Source organism: Dermacentor variabilis, chromosome 8, assembly GCF_050947875.1.
Source record: "Dermacentor variabilis isolate Ectoservices chromosome 8, ASM5094787v1, whole genome shotgun sequence".
Classification (NCBI taxonomy): domain Eukaryota; kingdom Metazoa; phylum Arthropoda; class Arachnida; order Ixodida; family Ixodidae; genus Dermacentor; species Dermacentor variabilis.
In genome coordinates, this window is record NC_134575.1 from 79,240,546 (window position 1) to 79,256,825 (window position 16,280).

Consider the following 16,280-nt stretch of genomic DNA (forward strand, 5'->3'; position numbering starts at 1 on the left):
TCAGTGTCAGGGTCGCTGATGACGGTGTGGGAAAAGCCGGTGTACGCAAAGCAGTCGCCGACCTTTCTGCTTTCTGCTCCAAAGTCAGACACTTTCTCCTGGAGACTGACGGAGTCATCTATCACTGTAGACCACAAAAGCACACGTGAGGCATGCCTAACGGAGCACTCCGAATAACACACAATCACTTGGCCTGCAGCATGGTTCCAAACGCACATTCTCCGTTGACGCCAAAGTGACTGAACATGGCGGGCGATGCAGAAGGCAGCAGCTTCAAAATGTCATCAGGGTATCTCGCTTTCCTTGTCAGTGCATGCTTGTGATGGCTACGGTTGCAATGGCGGGCTTGGCATCGGCTTCACGTGTAGCGGAAGAAAGGCGATCAGAATTGTAAGGACCAAGAAGCAAGAACAGCGAAAGGGCACCTGTTAGTGGAAGATGGTTTTTATAAGGGCAGGCCGGAAGAGGGCAGCTTTGGAGGAGCAGTGACGTCAAAACTGGCAGCGAGGGGGCGAGGAGTTGACATGAAGGTGTGCAAGAGGGGTGACAGGTGTCCAAACGGCTTGTAGACTGGAGAGCGAATGAGGAGGGGAAGGCAGTGGGCCACATTTAGGGGGGGGGGGGGGGGTACGGAGGTCACGGAAGGCTACGAGGGTTGCACGTGAATTTGGTGTTACATGCAACTTTTCTGCCATGCCTGTTGCAATGCCTTGAGGCTACATTTAGCGTAAGCGGTTGCATCTCGGGGGAAGTCCATGCACAGTGTGCTGCCCGGCTTCGACCTTAACTCTTTCCCTACTGTGGAGAAAATGGGTATTTTTTGTAGGTAACTGCAGATTTTTTTTTCTGTATGAACTACTGTACTCAATATTTTACGTAATGCATAAACAGAAAGCAGAACGAATGCACTTTTCATGCATAAAGTTTTATTAACAAGATGTATGTCATAAAAAAGATATAGATTGCCAGAATCATGCTTCTGGGATAAAATTCAACAAAGCTTGTAAGACACACTTGTATCTGTTAAGAAAAGTATATAACGAAAGTTATGAGATATACAAAATGTATTGCCATCTAATGAGCACTATGTCTGAAAAAATCATAATTTTTCATTGAACAGGTATTCCACTAATAATATTTAAGTGCAAGCACTACAGTTGGGCATGCTGGGCTGTGGCTGCCAATGTTCCGAGCTGGTTTGTGTTGTCGTCGCTCTCAGAGTCAAAGTCCGACGAAAAGGCAGCATCCTCAGACTTGCTGCTGCTCGATCCATGCGATCTTTCGAAGAGCGTGTGCTGCTCCCAGAGGTGGCCATTTTTTATTTATGCTTTGACGTTCGTGAAACTTCAGCTCCCGTTTAAAAAGTACCACCTGGCAGCAAGAAATTGAATTGCTTAGAAAACAAAATATTGTTCTCCTCCTTCACGTCTGGTAGTGCAGTGTGTCTATGAGTGGCATTGAAGGTATTGAAAGTGACATTTCAAACTATTGATAGTGGCCTAATGATGCCCAATGGGCATGGTACGGAAAGAGTTAACTGGGTGCGGTTGTTTGCATCAACGTTTTTAGACTACTTGCAGTTTGAAAGCTACGGCTTGTGGAGCATCGACCTTCCATTTCCTGCCACGGGGGAGCGCTAGCCACACTGTTTGCCCGACTGCCTCGGCTCGTCACATTCATTGTTGTGGACTGGACGACGCAGCAAGAATTGTTTTGCACTTTATACCTAAAGGTTCTCACTAAAAGAAAGCATTAGATTTTACAAATATTGTGAACAAAGCAGTTTCAGTTTCTTGGATAGGAGGTCCCGTTCTTGGGAATATTTTTTGGGAGGCGTTAGGTGAGTGGAGAGTGAAAAATATCGATTGTGTGAAGTATTTGGCCAGTTTTGCATGCCAGGTGCTGAATTTTGCAAGGGTGTTATAACTGCTGCTATTTGCAATATGCAGACCACAGAGGCACAGCACTAGGAGAGTCAAATGATCAAGCAGAAATTAAAGGGCCCTTGCCAGACTCCATTGGAAACTTTAGTTACTGTATTTACCAGCATAATGATCGCACTTTCTTTTTAAAAAAAAGTTGACGCAAATTTAGGGGTGCGATCATTACGCGGGGGTAAATTTCCTGCAAGAAAAAAGAAAATTAATGCGGGATGACAACAGGTCAACAAATAGGCGGCTGCCGCTGTATGTAGTGCAGGACACCAAAACAAAAATGGCGGCCGGCGGAGCAAGCCGAACCCACCGAAAGCAATTTTTTTTTGTTCTTGTGAGTACATTGCGTGCATTGAAACAGTTTCTTCCATATCAGTAATGAATAATATTGTTTGTATCGGCAAGTTTGCGGCATTAACTTAGCCATGTGCACTTTGAGGGGACAGAAACAGATGGGCGCGCTTAGCTGCCTGTGACATAGCAACACATGGAGGGCATGCTGCAGAAACTGTGGCATTTGTCTTCACTACTATCCTAATATGGCACATTTCCGCTAAGGGTGGGCGAATACCTTAGCTGTGTTACAAGCGTCGGCGTATAAATAGGGTACACTTCTAACGTATCAGTGTAAACATGGCTACTATCGTTGCCGCTCGCAATTTGTTGCGTGCCCACGAGTGCTGACGAGAAGAATCGAAAGGCGCCTTTTTTGTTGTTGTTGTGGACCACAACCATTATAAAGCCTACACATAATAAAGGCAAGTTTCATTGTAGCTTTTTAGTTTTGTCGTGGAAGTGCGAAAAGTGATGAAAGGAATGAAATGGGGCATCTGCTTAGGAATGTTTGGTGCATGCAGACCGCTTGGTTCACATAGCATTCGACAAATAGCGCGATCATTATTAGCTAGACTTGGCACACAACATATCGCTGTGGCAAGTTCGGCGTGCGATCATTACACGGGAAATAAAAAAAAAAACGAATTTTGATGACAAAATTCAGGGGTGCGATCATTACGCGAGTGCGATCATTATGCGAGTAAATATGGTATATACTAGCAGTTGTAGCACAGCAAGTGTTCTGCCACAAGAATATGGTCACGGTGCTGAAGACAACAAAGATGTTTTGATGTTGTGTTCAGGTGAGGTAAGGTGGGGAGAAGTCACATGAGCTTCAATGCCTTCTTGGTTTCTATTTCTGCTTACAACTTGTAAATAGATCTAAATGGAAATTTTCTCGTAACAATATGTAAAGTTCCCTAAACCACTCTGAGCTCTGAGGCGAGCGGGCGGTTTCTCTCATGCCCTTGCCGTTCTTCCCATAAGTGCTCTGTCCTTTTCACCGTATGCTTCTCTAGGATGTAAAAATAAGTGCTGTAAGAGTTGGGGTTTGGGCATGTCAAAAGGGGTAGCTGGCCCATGCCGTTCTCTGACTTATCCACACTAAGGACGTTGTTGAAGAGAGGAACATGAAAACGGGGAGTACTGGGTTTATATCTACATTAGGAGTGGAGAACGTTACATCTCAACAGTCCAGCATGACTGAATTGAAGCACACTGAGTAGCCAAAAAAGTCCGCTTAAAACCCTTCTGTCCTCCCTAGATCCCTAGGCCAGGGAAATCTGCCGTCCCACGTTCGTCCAATAGTAGCATCCAAAGCTGTCAAAGGATCCGCGTTTGAGGGCAAGGGCTCACTTAGTCACCCCCGTATCTTTGTTCACTGAACACACAGAAAGGAGGGGAGCTTCGTAGACAGGGATTGTTACGCTTGACTTAAACTGGCGCGTCTTGGTTCTTGGGATGACCCAGCAATTAGCTGGAGCGTCTGTAAAACGACCGTGGCAGTTTCCGGAGTCCATGAGGAAACACCACAGAACACCCTTCTCTTGCTCCCATCGTTGGTGACGGCGACAGTGAACCAACAAACAACACTCGATCTGCCAAACATGTCTCTCCCTGCTGTCCCTCGTAGGTCTGTCCGAAGCGGACGCATTGTTAGCTTCACGAAGCGATTCGTCGCAGTGGTGCAGAAGAGGCTAGATGGTCACTACCCCTGCTGGCCGATCGTATAACAGTGCATGCTATCCCAGGTGTGCGCACCTAGGGTGTAAGCGAACAGTTGAGACACATTGCTGACTGGTGCCTCACCCTGCAGGCAAGGAGTTCCGCGCTGTGGTTCTGAGCACGGTTCGTACGCGTGCCACCTGCGTGCACCTGGAGCAGACGACGCCCTTTAAGACTGCCCTCAACTTCGGATTCCTCTCGGATGCCAAGCTGCTCAACACGGCTCTGACAAGAGCACAGTCACTGGTTGTTGTCGTCGGGGACCCCGTCTCACTGTGCTCCATTGGTGACTGTCGGTAGGTGATCATACTTGCTTTTTTGTGATCATTGTGGGAGAAAGACATGTGGGGACTCTTTAAAGGGGCACTGCAACACTTTGTGAACACTGTAACAAAGCATTTCCAATGTTTAGACAATGCTGCCATGAGCATGTAAGCCAAATATTATTCTGCTGCATTGAGCAGGGTAGCTGCAGCCTCATTATATGCGGCTGCAGCTACCCTGCTCTCTTTTGTGGCTTTTGAAATCTGCAGTCTCTTTTTTTAGGCCTAGTGCAGCGTTGGCAATGGCCTTCCATGAGGTACAATGGCCCGTGGACACTAGCCGTTGTGCGCACCTGTATGCGCACCCTTTCCAATTTTTTTGAGGAAATATGTGAAGTGTTGGTTGTAAATGAGCCACGCTCATCCTGTCATTGCTCCTTTGTCAGTCTTGGGCAGCATTTAAGGGTTACGTAAGTGCACCACTAAATGAAAGGAGTGACAGGCAAGGCATTGCTGTCATTTGCCACACCAGCTGGGAGGAACTGAGGAGTTATTTGGGAATGGAGAAAGGAAACATTGCACTTATGTATGCATTCACACGAGGCCCCTTTTGAACAGTTTCTTAGGGAATATATTGCTTGAAATGCATCGCACTGATTTCAGCGTGTTGCTCAGCTTAAAAAAAAAAAAAAACTTTTAGGGATTTTGAATAAAAAACTTGAGAGAGGTTTACATTACAAATACTGCCGCATTTACACGATTGTAAGTCGACGCCCCACCCCCCCCATATCGCGTGACAGGAAAAAAAAAAAAAAAGCGCGTACCCGAGGGCGCATTCGATAACGAAAAATTTATTAGTAGCTGACATGGTCACTGGGCTACTCATTTTCACTAATGCTGCCATCGTCATCGTTGCTACGGTCCCACAGCGTTTCGTCTAGCGAAATTTTCACATTTGGCAAACGACCGCACCACGACATCTTATGGAACAGCAGCCCACGCCGAACGCACCGAACCACACACAGCCATCAGGGAGGCTCTTTTGACAGGTCCGGTTGGCAGAATTTCGCGGTCTTCTGCCGCCAGCCACTTGTTGTACTCATGGCAGAGCAGGTCCTTAACCCTTTGAGGGGTCAATGACGTAAATGTAAGGCGCTGCAAACGAACTCCAAAATGGTCGATGCCGCATATTTATGGCATCGTCTAAAGCGCACTACTTTCCCTACTTTTTTCTTTTCTGTCATGTACTGCCACTATATGGGAATACAAGGAATTTTTTTTGCGTGCCTAGCTCTCTCATTTTTAGTTGCACGGTGTTTTAGCGCTAGTTTGCTCCCACGCGTCTATATACTACCGCTCGCACATTGGCGTGCGTGCAGGCGGGTGGCGGTTTGGGTTTTGTTCTGCGGGTTGTTTTGGCTTCTTTCGCTTGCATAACTGATGGCTATCTCGTTACTAATTGCTCAAAGGGCAACTGCTTGTTTTTCGCTTGTTTAGTGCTCACCAGGGTGCACATAGGAAGGATGCCGCCGTGTGTGCATTTCCATTGCTTTTATTTATTATTATTTTTTTTAGACTTGAGAAAACTAATTGCCTCTGGTTGGCAGTAAGATGAAAGTCAGCGGAAGTTTGTCACACGTTTTGCTTTTTTGATGGGCCCTCAACCACACAGTTTTCTTGAGCGTGCACCTACGCAGTTCGATTACACTATGGTTGTACATATTAGTCTAAGAGCAGGAAGATTTGAGTGAGTGAGTGAGTGAAGTAACTTTATTTCGGTCCAGAGAAGACGCAGGGGAGATCCCGTGCCACCCGGCTAGTCCCACGTAGGGACCGCCAAGCCGAGCTTGACGGCCCGATCGCGGGCACTCTGGACGGCCAGGGTTTGGTCGTTGAGTTCGGGGAAGATTTGAGTCTTCCGAAATATTCTCCTGTGTGCATTTTCAAAGCCTTGAACTATAACAATGCATAATATTTGCAATTCCTATAAGTTTATTTCCTTTTTTATTGTTGTTATTCATGAACGAAGAGTACATATGTACCAACGCAAAATAGTTTTTTCTCACTTCACGGTCACCCTAGAAAAATCACAGTCATTTTTTTTCGAAATAACTCCCCAAGAAGAATTTGAATCTGCAATAAAAAAAATCGACCATGGGCGGTCGCATCTGGCAAAAAAAATCGACCCTCAAAGGGTTAAAAGGCAAAAATCCGGGCTTGTTTCATGACCATGTCGCACTTCACTGGCAGGGACCGATCACACATTTCAGCGACATACGCCGAAAGCTTGGCCTATAGCTCCAGAAAGCATCCCGACTTTGGCCTGGGGGAAATTCTTCGCTTGCCATCACAGGTGAAAATTTTGCTTCGCTGCAGTCGCCACTCTCGCACCATCTGTTCAGAAACATCGAACTTTCGTCTTGCTGCGCAGTGGTTTGTTTCTTCGGCGTAAAGGACGGCAGCGCTCTTGAACGCTGCTGTGAACGAGCGTCGTATGTTTAATGGGCCTGGAGCACTCATGACGACTGAGGAAGCGTGGAAGTAGCACGTAGCCGACAGTCGAGTCGAACGCGTCAAACTAAGAATTACAGGGAAAAAGAAACACGTGAGCCGTGCCTGCTCTTCCATGAATTATCGATACTCCCTGCAAGCGCCGCCGTTCTGGGAGTGCCGCCGTGAATGGAACAGCGGCACTTCCATCAACTATCGACACCCCCCATAAGTGTTGTCATTGGTTGTATGCGCTGTAAAATTGTGAAAAATGTTGAAAAACCCTTCCAGAAAGTGAACAAATGTACGGGATAGCGAAAACTACGGGTAATTTGTAACTACGTTGTAGCTCCCCTGATATCTCATTGGTCTCGCTTTTTTGGCGGTGCCATGTTTTGGTTTCGATTGTAAGCCGACCCCCGCCCCCCCCACCTCAGATTTTCAAAATTTAAGATATGGGTCGACTTACAATCAGGTAAATATGGTAGGTGTTCGTGTCCTGGCATGGGCGAATATATTCTCTCAATATCCTTGTACAGTGAGTCGAACTTTCCCGATGCCTTAGTCTATTTCATAGACATGTTCCATTCGTTGTGGCTGATGGTATAGAATGAATGCCCTGTTTTGTTTGCGCTACTGTGTACTGTGTCCTTTGTTCCTAGAGCGCTTGAGGCCCCACAGGTCTCTAGTGCGAGTAGTGTTCGCTGCTCCAAGTAATTTAGCTCAAGGACCACAATTATGCTATACGTCACAGTGGATATAGATATATTGTGTATGGTCAAGAAAAGAAGGAGAAAGGAGACGTATGTGCACTCTTTGCAGACTGGAGAATGTATTTATTTTTGTGTTGTGCTAACATGTATAGTGCTTTAAAGAAGAAGAAAACTATGGCAGCATGTTTATTTGCGAGTTTCAATGGAGAAAGATTGGCAGTGTAAAAAAAGAAAGAAAATGATCCAGAGGCATTGTTTCCTTTTTAAAGAGGGCATTGTCATGAAATATTTCGGCGTCATCATTGATCCAGCCTCTGACTCTCTCGCAGGACACTCTGGGAGAAGTTTGTCTCGACTTGTGCTCGGCAAGGCAGCCTGTTCAACATGCAGTGGGAGGACATCAAGTACCAGCTGGAAGGCTTCGAGTTGCAGAAGGAGTATGGCCTGAACCCCCACGCCAAGTGCTTTTGGCCCAAGCACCCCTTCCTGGACAGACCCCCAGTGGACGATCCACGGCCGCCAGTGCAGCTGACACCGACACACGGTTTCAAGGCACCGCCAGGCTTGGCGTTCCCACCCAGGCACGTGCCAGTGGCCCCACCGAACTACTACGTGCCAGCGATAGACCGCCGTCTCTTCGGTGTGCAACCTCCGAGAGCGCCAGGCTTCTTTCCTTCCTTGCATTCGAGCCAAGGCAGTCCCAGCTGGTGGCAAGGACTACCACCGGGGCCACGCCCTTCGAACCAGCCGCAAGCCACCAGGATGTACCAGCAGCAGCTGCAGCAGGCGCAGGCACAGGCGCAACGGCAACAGCAGTACCCGCAAATGTGGTCACCATACCTCCCACATGCGCCAGGGCGTCCCGCCCAATACCAGCACTTCCCTCCAGCGCAAGCTCGACCGAGTGGCCAGCCACAGCAGCATGGGCAGCCAGTACATTGGTCTCAGTCGGTTCCTTCTCACAGACTGCCACAGCACCTTCCTCAGCACCTTCCTCAGCACCTTCCTCAGCAGCAGATGCCCTCTCAGCTTCCACCCAGACAGCCGCAAATGGAGCCAAAGATGGTCGCCCAGCCAAGCATGCAGCTGAACTTGCACAGTCAACCAAGCACTTATGGTCATAACCACGTCCAAAAGGAACAGCCGCACCAGCAACTTCAGCAGCAACAGCAGTGCAGACCTCCGCTTGGCTTCAACTCTAACCCAAGTCTCTCTACAAATGACGTGTGTGGAGCCACCGGTGCCACAGCTGTTGCAGGGGCCGCAGGCGACAACCTCGGCTCTATGGACACTAGCTTCCGTAACATGCTGCTTGACGACGATGACAGTGGTTGGACATGCGTCGGTGCAAACAAGCAGACAACAAATGGAACTGGTCCGGAAGCACGGTTGCCACGCAAGAAGAAGACGGTGGCACCTCGATTTGCAGCACAGCATTGTCCAAGTCGACCAGCCAGCCAACCTTCCAGCCAGCCTGAAAGGCCACTGAAAGTGCTTTCCAACGGAGTGATCGCAGGGGGAAGCTCTGCTGCCAGGACTGTTTCGCAAGTTCAACAGCTCTCACAGCAGACATGGCCGGAGGTCAGCAAATCAGGCTCGAACACTCAAAATGGAGGAACGCAGACCAAGCACAAAGTGTTCAGGAACTCTGCATGGTCTGGAGGACAAGATCGTATGGCACAGTCTCAGGAGGCAAGGCAGAAGGCTAGGCCAACAGTCGCTTACATTGCTGCTGTGTCGGAGCCTGTGACCTGGGGAAATAGTGAGACACAGCGCTCGATGGGTAACTGCGCCGCTTCCTCACATCGGACTATCAACGACATCAACTTTGGTCTGGATCTGTACAAAGCTTTTACCAGTGATGACGAAGACCGCCCTAAGGACTCTACCAAGCTGACAGACACTCTAAGGGCGGGATTTGCGCAGGCTGGCAGACAGACGACGTACACTGCTGCTGAGCAGGCGACGGCGGGATCTAAGTTTGGTCCCATTGGAAGCAGGCCACCCGACAAGCCTAAGCTATCTTACAGTGATGCGTTGCGTAACGGCCACGTGAACGGCTTTGTCACACCCATGTCAGCAAACGTTAAAAAGACCAAGTAGTGTTTGCAGGTGTTTGCGCATGTGCCCGGTAACCTGGGGCTGGAAACTGTACAACTTTGTGCGTCTGCTGGCCAGACGTGGAAGATAGCACGCTGGGTTATTTTTCACGACCAGGAAGCTGTTGCAATTTTGTGGAATATCGTAAATATGAATATTTTAATCTATCTTTAGCTGTGTGCAAGGATGCTGCAATGCGTTTCTTTTTTTTTTCTTGACGCATCAGCAGTCCTGGGCTAAAGTAAATTTCGGACAGTGGTGAATCCAGAATTTCCTCCCACAATGCTGCTTAGTACATGGGCCCCAAGGGCGTTCACGTTTCACGTTTATTTTGAAATATTGCATAGTACAAGTTCCTTCTTCAGTCCTTGTGTGATGCAGTATGGTATGGGGCACCAGAAGTGAGGTTTGTTGAAATGTGACCTTGAATAATCTCTGCATTGCTCGGATGTGTCTTTGATGGGTCTGTGGTGGTGATTTTGGATACTTTCATTAGCTCATTTTTTCTTGTTTGTGTTTCTCTGTGTGCTAAGCATCATTGTCAATGTGCACCAGCTCGAGGCACAATCTGTGAGAGAATTTCACATTGGGGGAGCAGAGAGCCTGGTTGCCATACGGATCCATGGGCCTGGGCATTGTACCCGCATGCTTGCGTGTTTGCAGCTGTATGTGAAAGAATCTGGTGGAGATGGCAGAGTATTGTAGTTTTATTTTGTCCATGCTTGGAATGCTGACAGCTTGCGATTGCCAATCTCTTTGAGCATTTCCGTTTCTCTGAAGTTGAGGCTTAGCGCCGCTCGTTGCATTCTCCTTTCTGTTTTTTTTTTTTGTTCCCCTCCTTGCACGCTGCATTAATTGTCGCACTTCTAGAAAAACATTTCTGCAGTTATCCATGGCAGTGGCCAACAGTGCTTTGTGGTCTGTGATAGGCAAGTTGTAAACATCTGTACAAATTTTTTGCCTCTCTCAAGGCTCGTTAGACAGTTGGGCGAGGTTGGAGGTTCTCAATGTGAAATGTGCGTGCATTTTAAATTTTCATTTGTTTGTTTTCCTTGTTGCGGTCGAGTCGGGTAGTATGCACCAGCCTGCATGTTACGTGAATTCATCTTCTTGGCCCGAGGATATCGAGGGCCATCTTCAGCAGCGGCAGTGTCCGTCTGGATGCTCTCTCTTGTCCATTTCAAATGCTGTCGGCTTGCCACTTTTTTTTTTGTCTTACTAGAGCTTTGGTAGAACATTTTTTTTTCTTTTGCTGCAAGGTCCATGTTGGGTTTATTCCCGATAGCAAGGTTGTTGACCCTCTGGCTTTCCTGTTCTCACTTACGCCCACTTTACGGACTACTAGCAGTATCCTCAATGACTGAGTGTATAGTGCTGCCCAGGACCGTTGTTCGTGGGATCATTTTTCTTTGGTTTGTTTGGAACTTCCTAAGACCATCGTTTGTATGATAGTCAACACGGCCTGTTTGATCTTTTGATGGTTTCGCCATTCTAAGATGGCTGGTAGTTATAACCCTGTCTTTGAGGTAAGCTGCGTAAATCTTGCATCTGATAGCCTATTCTCTTTTCTTGCGCCATGCTGCATGGCTGTACGGCAGAAATGTCTTGCATTGTTTCGTGCTATTGTTGCATGTAGATTATTATAGTGGGATCTCTACGTGTTCGCGACGCTGGATGCAAAAGTACAATGTGCATAGGTCGTCTGGGATTATTTCTTTTGTCTTTCTTAGTTGAGTACATCTGGGGGGGTTACCGTCAACAGCAGGCCTAATTTTCGTTGATTATCAAGTCAGGTTATGTCATGATTGACGGCGTGCGAGGTAGAGATGGATAGTGCATCTTCATGTAGGAAGATATCACCTTGGCACATTTACATCATTTGTCAACAATTTGTTGGAAGGCCTGGCAGTTTCTCACTTTGTCAAAAATATTCCCCCTACCCTCCATTTTTTTTCTTGCATATATGTGAATGTCCTGTTTCATCAGAAATTTGTGTGCATGCTTTTTATGAAGTGTATTTTGGGACACACATAAGGGGGGCTGCGGGGCTGAAAATTAACATTTGAAGCATTGCGCAGATATTTATAAAAAATTATATAAAGATTTATGTATCTTGTTCTAAGTGCATGTTATAAATTTCATTAATACAGATCAAATAGAAAAGAAGTTGTGTCTATCATACGGACCAAATGTCACTTTGGGAAAACTATCATTTCAAAAATAACAAAGGCACAAAGAAACAGTGTCATCACTTTGAGACTAAGTTCACTTTGTTTTGTTGTCATTATATGTCAAATATGTATTGACTCTGTCTGTTAATAAACAGTTAGAAATATAAAAAGTACCTCATCATGCTTCTGACAAAGTTTCAGCCCAGAACCTACTCTGAAGGCAGGTTTTGGCAAAGCAGTTTGGAAACGATAGTTTTCCTAAAGGGTTTTGTTCTCCAAGAAAGTGCAAACTGAGAATGACAGATTTTGAAACATGCAATTTTATTTTAAGAGCAAAAATACTTAAAAGTGCCCTGCTCCGTAGGTTTGACTCACCTCTTCAGTTGGAACGTGCACTGTGGCAATTTCTGCAAGTCTTCGCTTTTATTTTTTTCAGCTTTAAGCAGTCCATTGCCCTCGTCTGCACTTGTAGACAAGGGCGCTGCAGCCAGAATCTTACGTTTCTTTTTAGTTTTTACTTTGCAGCCTGCTGTACTCTCTATGGAAGGTCTCCAGTGATTAAAGTGCACGAAAAACAAACTGTGTAACATGGGCATTCACTCCATGTTTGGTTTCTTCCCTGCTCGGCGGCCGTGTCCTAAAAGTTTCATGGGCACTCTCGACGGCAAGTATGTGCCGCCGCCATGAGAATAGAATTCACTTTCTTTTCTATGCCGCAGATTGCAGCCAAGCTAGTTGATGAGCTGCTTTATACAGTCTAGGAATCCAAAATAAGCAAAATTCGAAAATTGAGATTTTAGCCCCGCATCTCCCTTAAAGGGCCCCTCACCAGGCCACATAACAAATTTTGGGCATGTTCTGGAATTTGTTACGTGTTCTCTAGGGGGCATTCTATCTCGGGAATTTTTCAAAATTAGTTGATTAATAGCAGAGACAGAAATATTTGAAGACCTGCGAACCCATGATTTCGGTAGGCGAGCGTCACCGTCAACACGCACACTCTCCCCGCTTGCTTCGTCTAGCCTCTGCAAGCGAAATTGCTTTACTGCATTCTCCCATGCCGGGGCCACAGGATCACATGACGGGTACATCACGAGCCCCACCTTCTTGTTTTTTTTCTTCTCTCTCATGTTTTGCTGAGTGGCGCACTTCCGGTGACGGTCTCGAGCATGAGCTGCTGTTTTGTCTCGTTTCACGCAGCAGATGACTTTGCGTACTCTGCACGAGAACACCTGATCAGCTGTGTAAGTCAGTGCCACAATCGCAAGCACTGAGGCAGGCGTGAGAGGATGAAAGAGTATGATTGCAGCACTGGAACACGGCAGAAAATGACGTGGTTTCGTTCTTTGTGCACGCGACAGCACAACATGGGAATAAGCAGACAAAATGGAAATACATTTCTCTTGCTACACTATGAAGTAAAAGAAAAACATGCAGACATTCTGCTTATATGTTTTATTCTTTCCCTAAACATTAATTTTGTTGTTGAAGCAAGAGATTAAACAAATAACTGATGTTGCCTTGAATATTCAATTCTTGGAAGTCATGTGTCACTATGCGTGGCATCACAAAACTGCCATGTGCTTAGGCACACTTCCGCGGTAAACGTCGACTCTCCAGCTGGGAGTGCGGCACCTGCGAGGGGGAGGGCAAATGGCATTTGGCTTGAAATTTGAACTCTTTCCTCAGCGTGTAGGTATGTAATACTTAGTAGACGCAATTATTAATGTGAATTGTATGCACTGTACTTGTGAGCTCAAAAGGGCCAGACCTGGTGAGGAGCCCTTTAAGCAAAGTTTTTGACATTGTGGCTCACTCGAAGCAGTCAATACTTGTGAGCTCAAAAGGGCTGGTGAGGAGCCCTTTAAGCAAAGTTTTTGACATTGTGGCTCACTTGAGGCAGTCAAATGCATTCAGTCTCGAACAGGTGCTTCATGGTGTTTCGACGTCATTCTTGATGACTCGCTCGTGACTATTACTGAAATGAATCGTTTTTCTGTCTTTGCATGCTTGAGAAAGTACGACTTGCAAGATTTGATGTGACAATAGCCTTGCACACTAAGTGTCATCCAAAGTGGAGTCTTAAGTTCAGCAGCAAAACATTTGCGTATCCAGGGGATGCCATTTGTTAAGTAGCTAGTCCCCAGCGACTTTTCTAATTCCACCACTTCTGCTGAAGGGATGAAGGAGTCTCATTCCCCCTGCTGCTGTTCATTGGGGCACAGGGAAAGCGTTGCCTATTTCGCAGACACTTTATTGTTCGTAGTATTGTAGCTGACAAAATTGCATTTTGCAGAGCCCTTTAATGTTAATGACAAGCGAGACTATAGTCATTAAAATTGAACAACATATGCTGATGCAGCGATAAAAATTGCACAAATACATTGTAATGTGAGTAAGGAGGTTTGAGGACTTTGAAAGTAAAAATTATTGCTGTGACTCGGCAATGTTCGTGGGCTGAAAACTGTTTGAGCAATGTGTGACGTGCTATCCACTTCTACAATGCATAACTGCATGGGACTACTGTATAGACTCATGTGAGGGCCACGCTTTTTTCCCACAATTTTGGTGAGGTGCGGCCCCTGCACGGGAACCAAGCCTTTTTTGTCAAAATAGTGCTGGTGCAGTCTCGACTTGTGCACACCTCAAGTCCCCAGATGTACCATTGCACTAGAGGTCAACGCACAGCTCTATCTAGTGGCGGCATGCGGAAGTACACAATGAGCTAAAATTCGCCAATGCGCGCATGTCGCATCGGGGCACTAAACGCTGTTGCTTCTCCATTGAATTTCTTTTTTTTTTTCCCAAATTTTGGGCTGCAAAGTTAGGGTGTGGCTTTTAACATGCGTCTATGTGGTACCTATGTATGCACAAGGGCTTGCATAAGCACACATTACAGATGCTAGTGTAAGGTAGTATCTCTGGAATAAAGTAGCAATTCTATTCCGTTTTGTTTCCTTCACGACCTTTGCCAGTGCTCCGAGTGGTGGTAGGCCTATGTAATCAATAGGATTGGCTACTAGGATTTCTAGCCAGGATTGACTAGGATAAGAAAGGAATGGAATGGTTAAATTATACTCGTGCTGGTTGTGCCTTCTGCCCTGCTAAGACATTCTAACAGGGCAGTGACGTGCTGCCACCTGCAGGCAACCTGTGCATGTGTAGACATAACCATGGTGGGACTCTTCGCTGAACAGGCTGATCTTGTTCATTCATTCATTGATTCACTTAAGAAATGGCAGATTTTGGCCTGAAGGCAACTCCTCTATTCTGCCTCTCCACATTGGAAGAAGCCTTAGTGCCATCCAGAACAGTGACATCTAGCTCAACAGCTAGACATGGAGACGACGTTGACTAGCGTGACAGCTGTGGACAGTGACAATGGTGACTGTGGCATGATAGCTGGCAAAGGATTGAATATGGAGCAAAGGCATTTTTGCGATGCGCAATTATAGTGCACACGGGTGGGCCTTCTGTCTTTATCGATGCTATATTCGGAATCATTTGAAGTACAGTGTGGTCTGCGCAGATTGTTGATTTTCAGCTCCGCATATACAGTTGTTCCTGTAGAAGAGAACGTAGTTGGACCATGCTGTCGTCGTTTGTTGTACACAGCCCAACATGTGTTGAATCCTTCTTTTCTTGAGTCCCACGTACATGCTGATCTCACTTACGCATGCTTATCTTTCAGATTGCTGTCGCACTCATTTATAGAATTTCAGAACTTTGATACGATCTTTCTCAAACACTGGTATTGCTGTGCTCAGTGTAATGGCAAAAAAAGAAACCTTTCACTGAAAAGAAAGAAAATTTGACTGTGATGTAATACATTTGTTTCTTGCCTGTCAAGATGCGATAGTGAATCACAAGCCTGATTTTGCACTGGGCTTCACTACCCTGCTTCAGAGGTTGTGGTTAGTGGTAGTTCTTGGCTGAGCGAATGGCAGCTATGGTTGGAATAAGTTGGCATGTACGTTTCAACACTTTTTTTTTTTTGCCTATGTGACGAACTGGCTCGTATGGTATCCATGCTTGGGAAAGATCAACAGACACAACAGCTTGTTAATTATTTTGTTAAGGATGTCGGGAGAACAGGAAGGTGATTGGGCAGCGTAGGCAGAGATTGAGGTGCCGTATGACATGCATTGCTTGACTGCATAATTTCTTTGCCATGATTATGCAATGATTCTGTTCCAATTCTTTTCATTTCTGCATTTTGGTTGTTCAAGTGGCGCTCGACTGGTCATCTGTAATGGATAACAAAGGAATGAAATTGAGCAAACGTAAGTGCTGAATTATACTGGCCATGGCGATGACATAACCTCAGCTACAAATTTGATGGTGCCTCCTCTAACAGTTTTATGCGATGCAAAGAAATCGGCCTCCAGAAGCGTTGACGCTGCCTATGCCAAATCTGTCACTCCTGTCTCCCTGCCAACAATTCATTAGCAAGATGCACCATGCAGCTAGCCTCTGTGGTCAGCTGAGTGTCGCCATAAACAGGCATGAAAGGGGAACATTAAGCTAAGTTGGGGTGCAGTTCTGGGC

At 46.3% G+C, this 16,280-nt stretch overlaps 1 protein-coding gene across 2 annotated transcripts in view; it reads left to right on the plus strand.

Moving 5' to 3' along the window:
* Window positions 1-16,243, plus strand: part of Helz (Helicase with zinc finger) — a 91,421-nt gene extending 75,178 nt beyond the window's left edge. For both annotated transcript variants that reach the window (XM_075702434.1, XM_075702433.1), the window contains 2 exons: window positions 4,087-4,291; window positions 7,791-16,243. In XM_075702434.1, the coding sequence (XP_075558549.1) occupies window positions 4,087-4,291; window positions 7,791-9,564 (1,979 nt within the window). In that variant the 3' untranslated portion in view covers window positions 9,565-16,243. The remainder of the gene's footprint in view (window positions 1-4,086; window positions 4,292-7,790) is intronic.
* The last annotated feature ends 37 nt before the right edge of the window (window positions 16,244-16,280 follow it).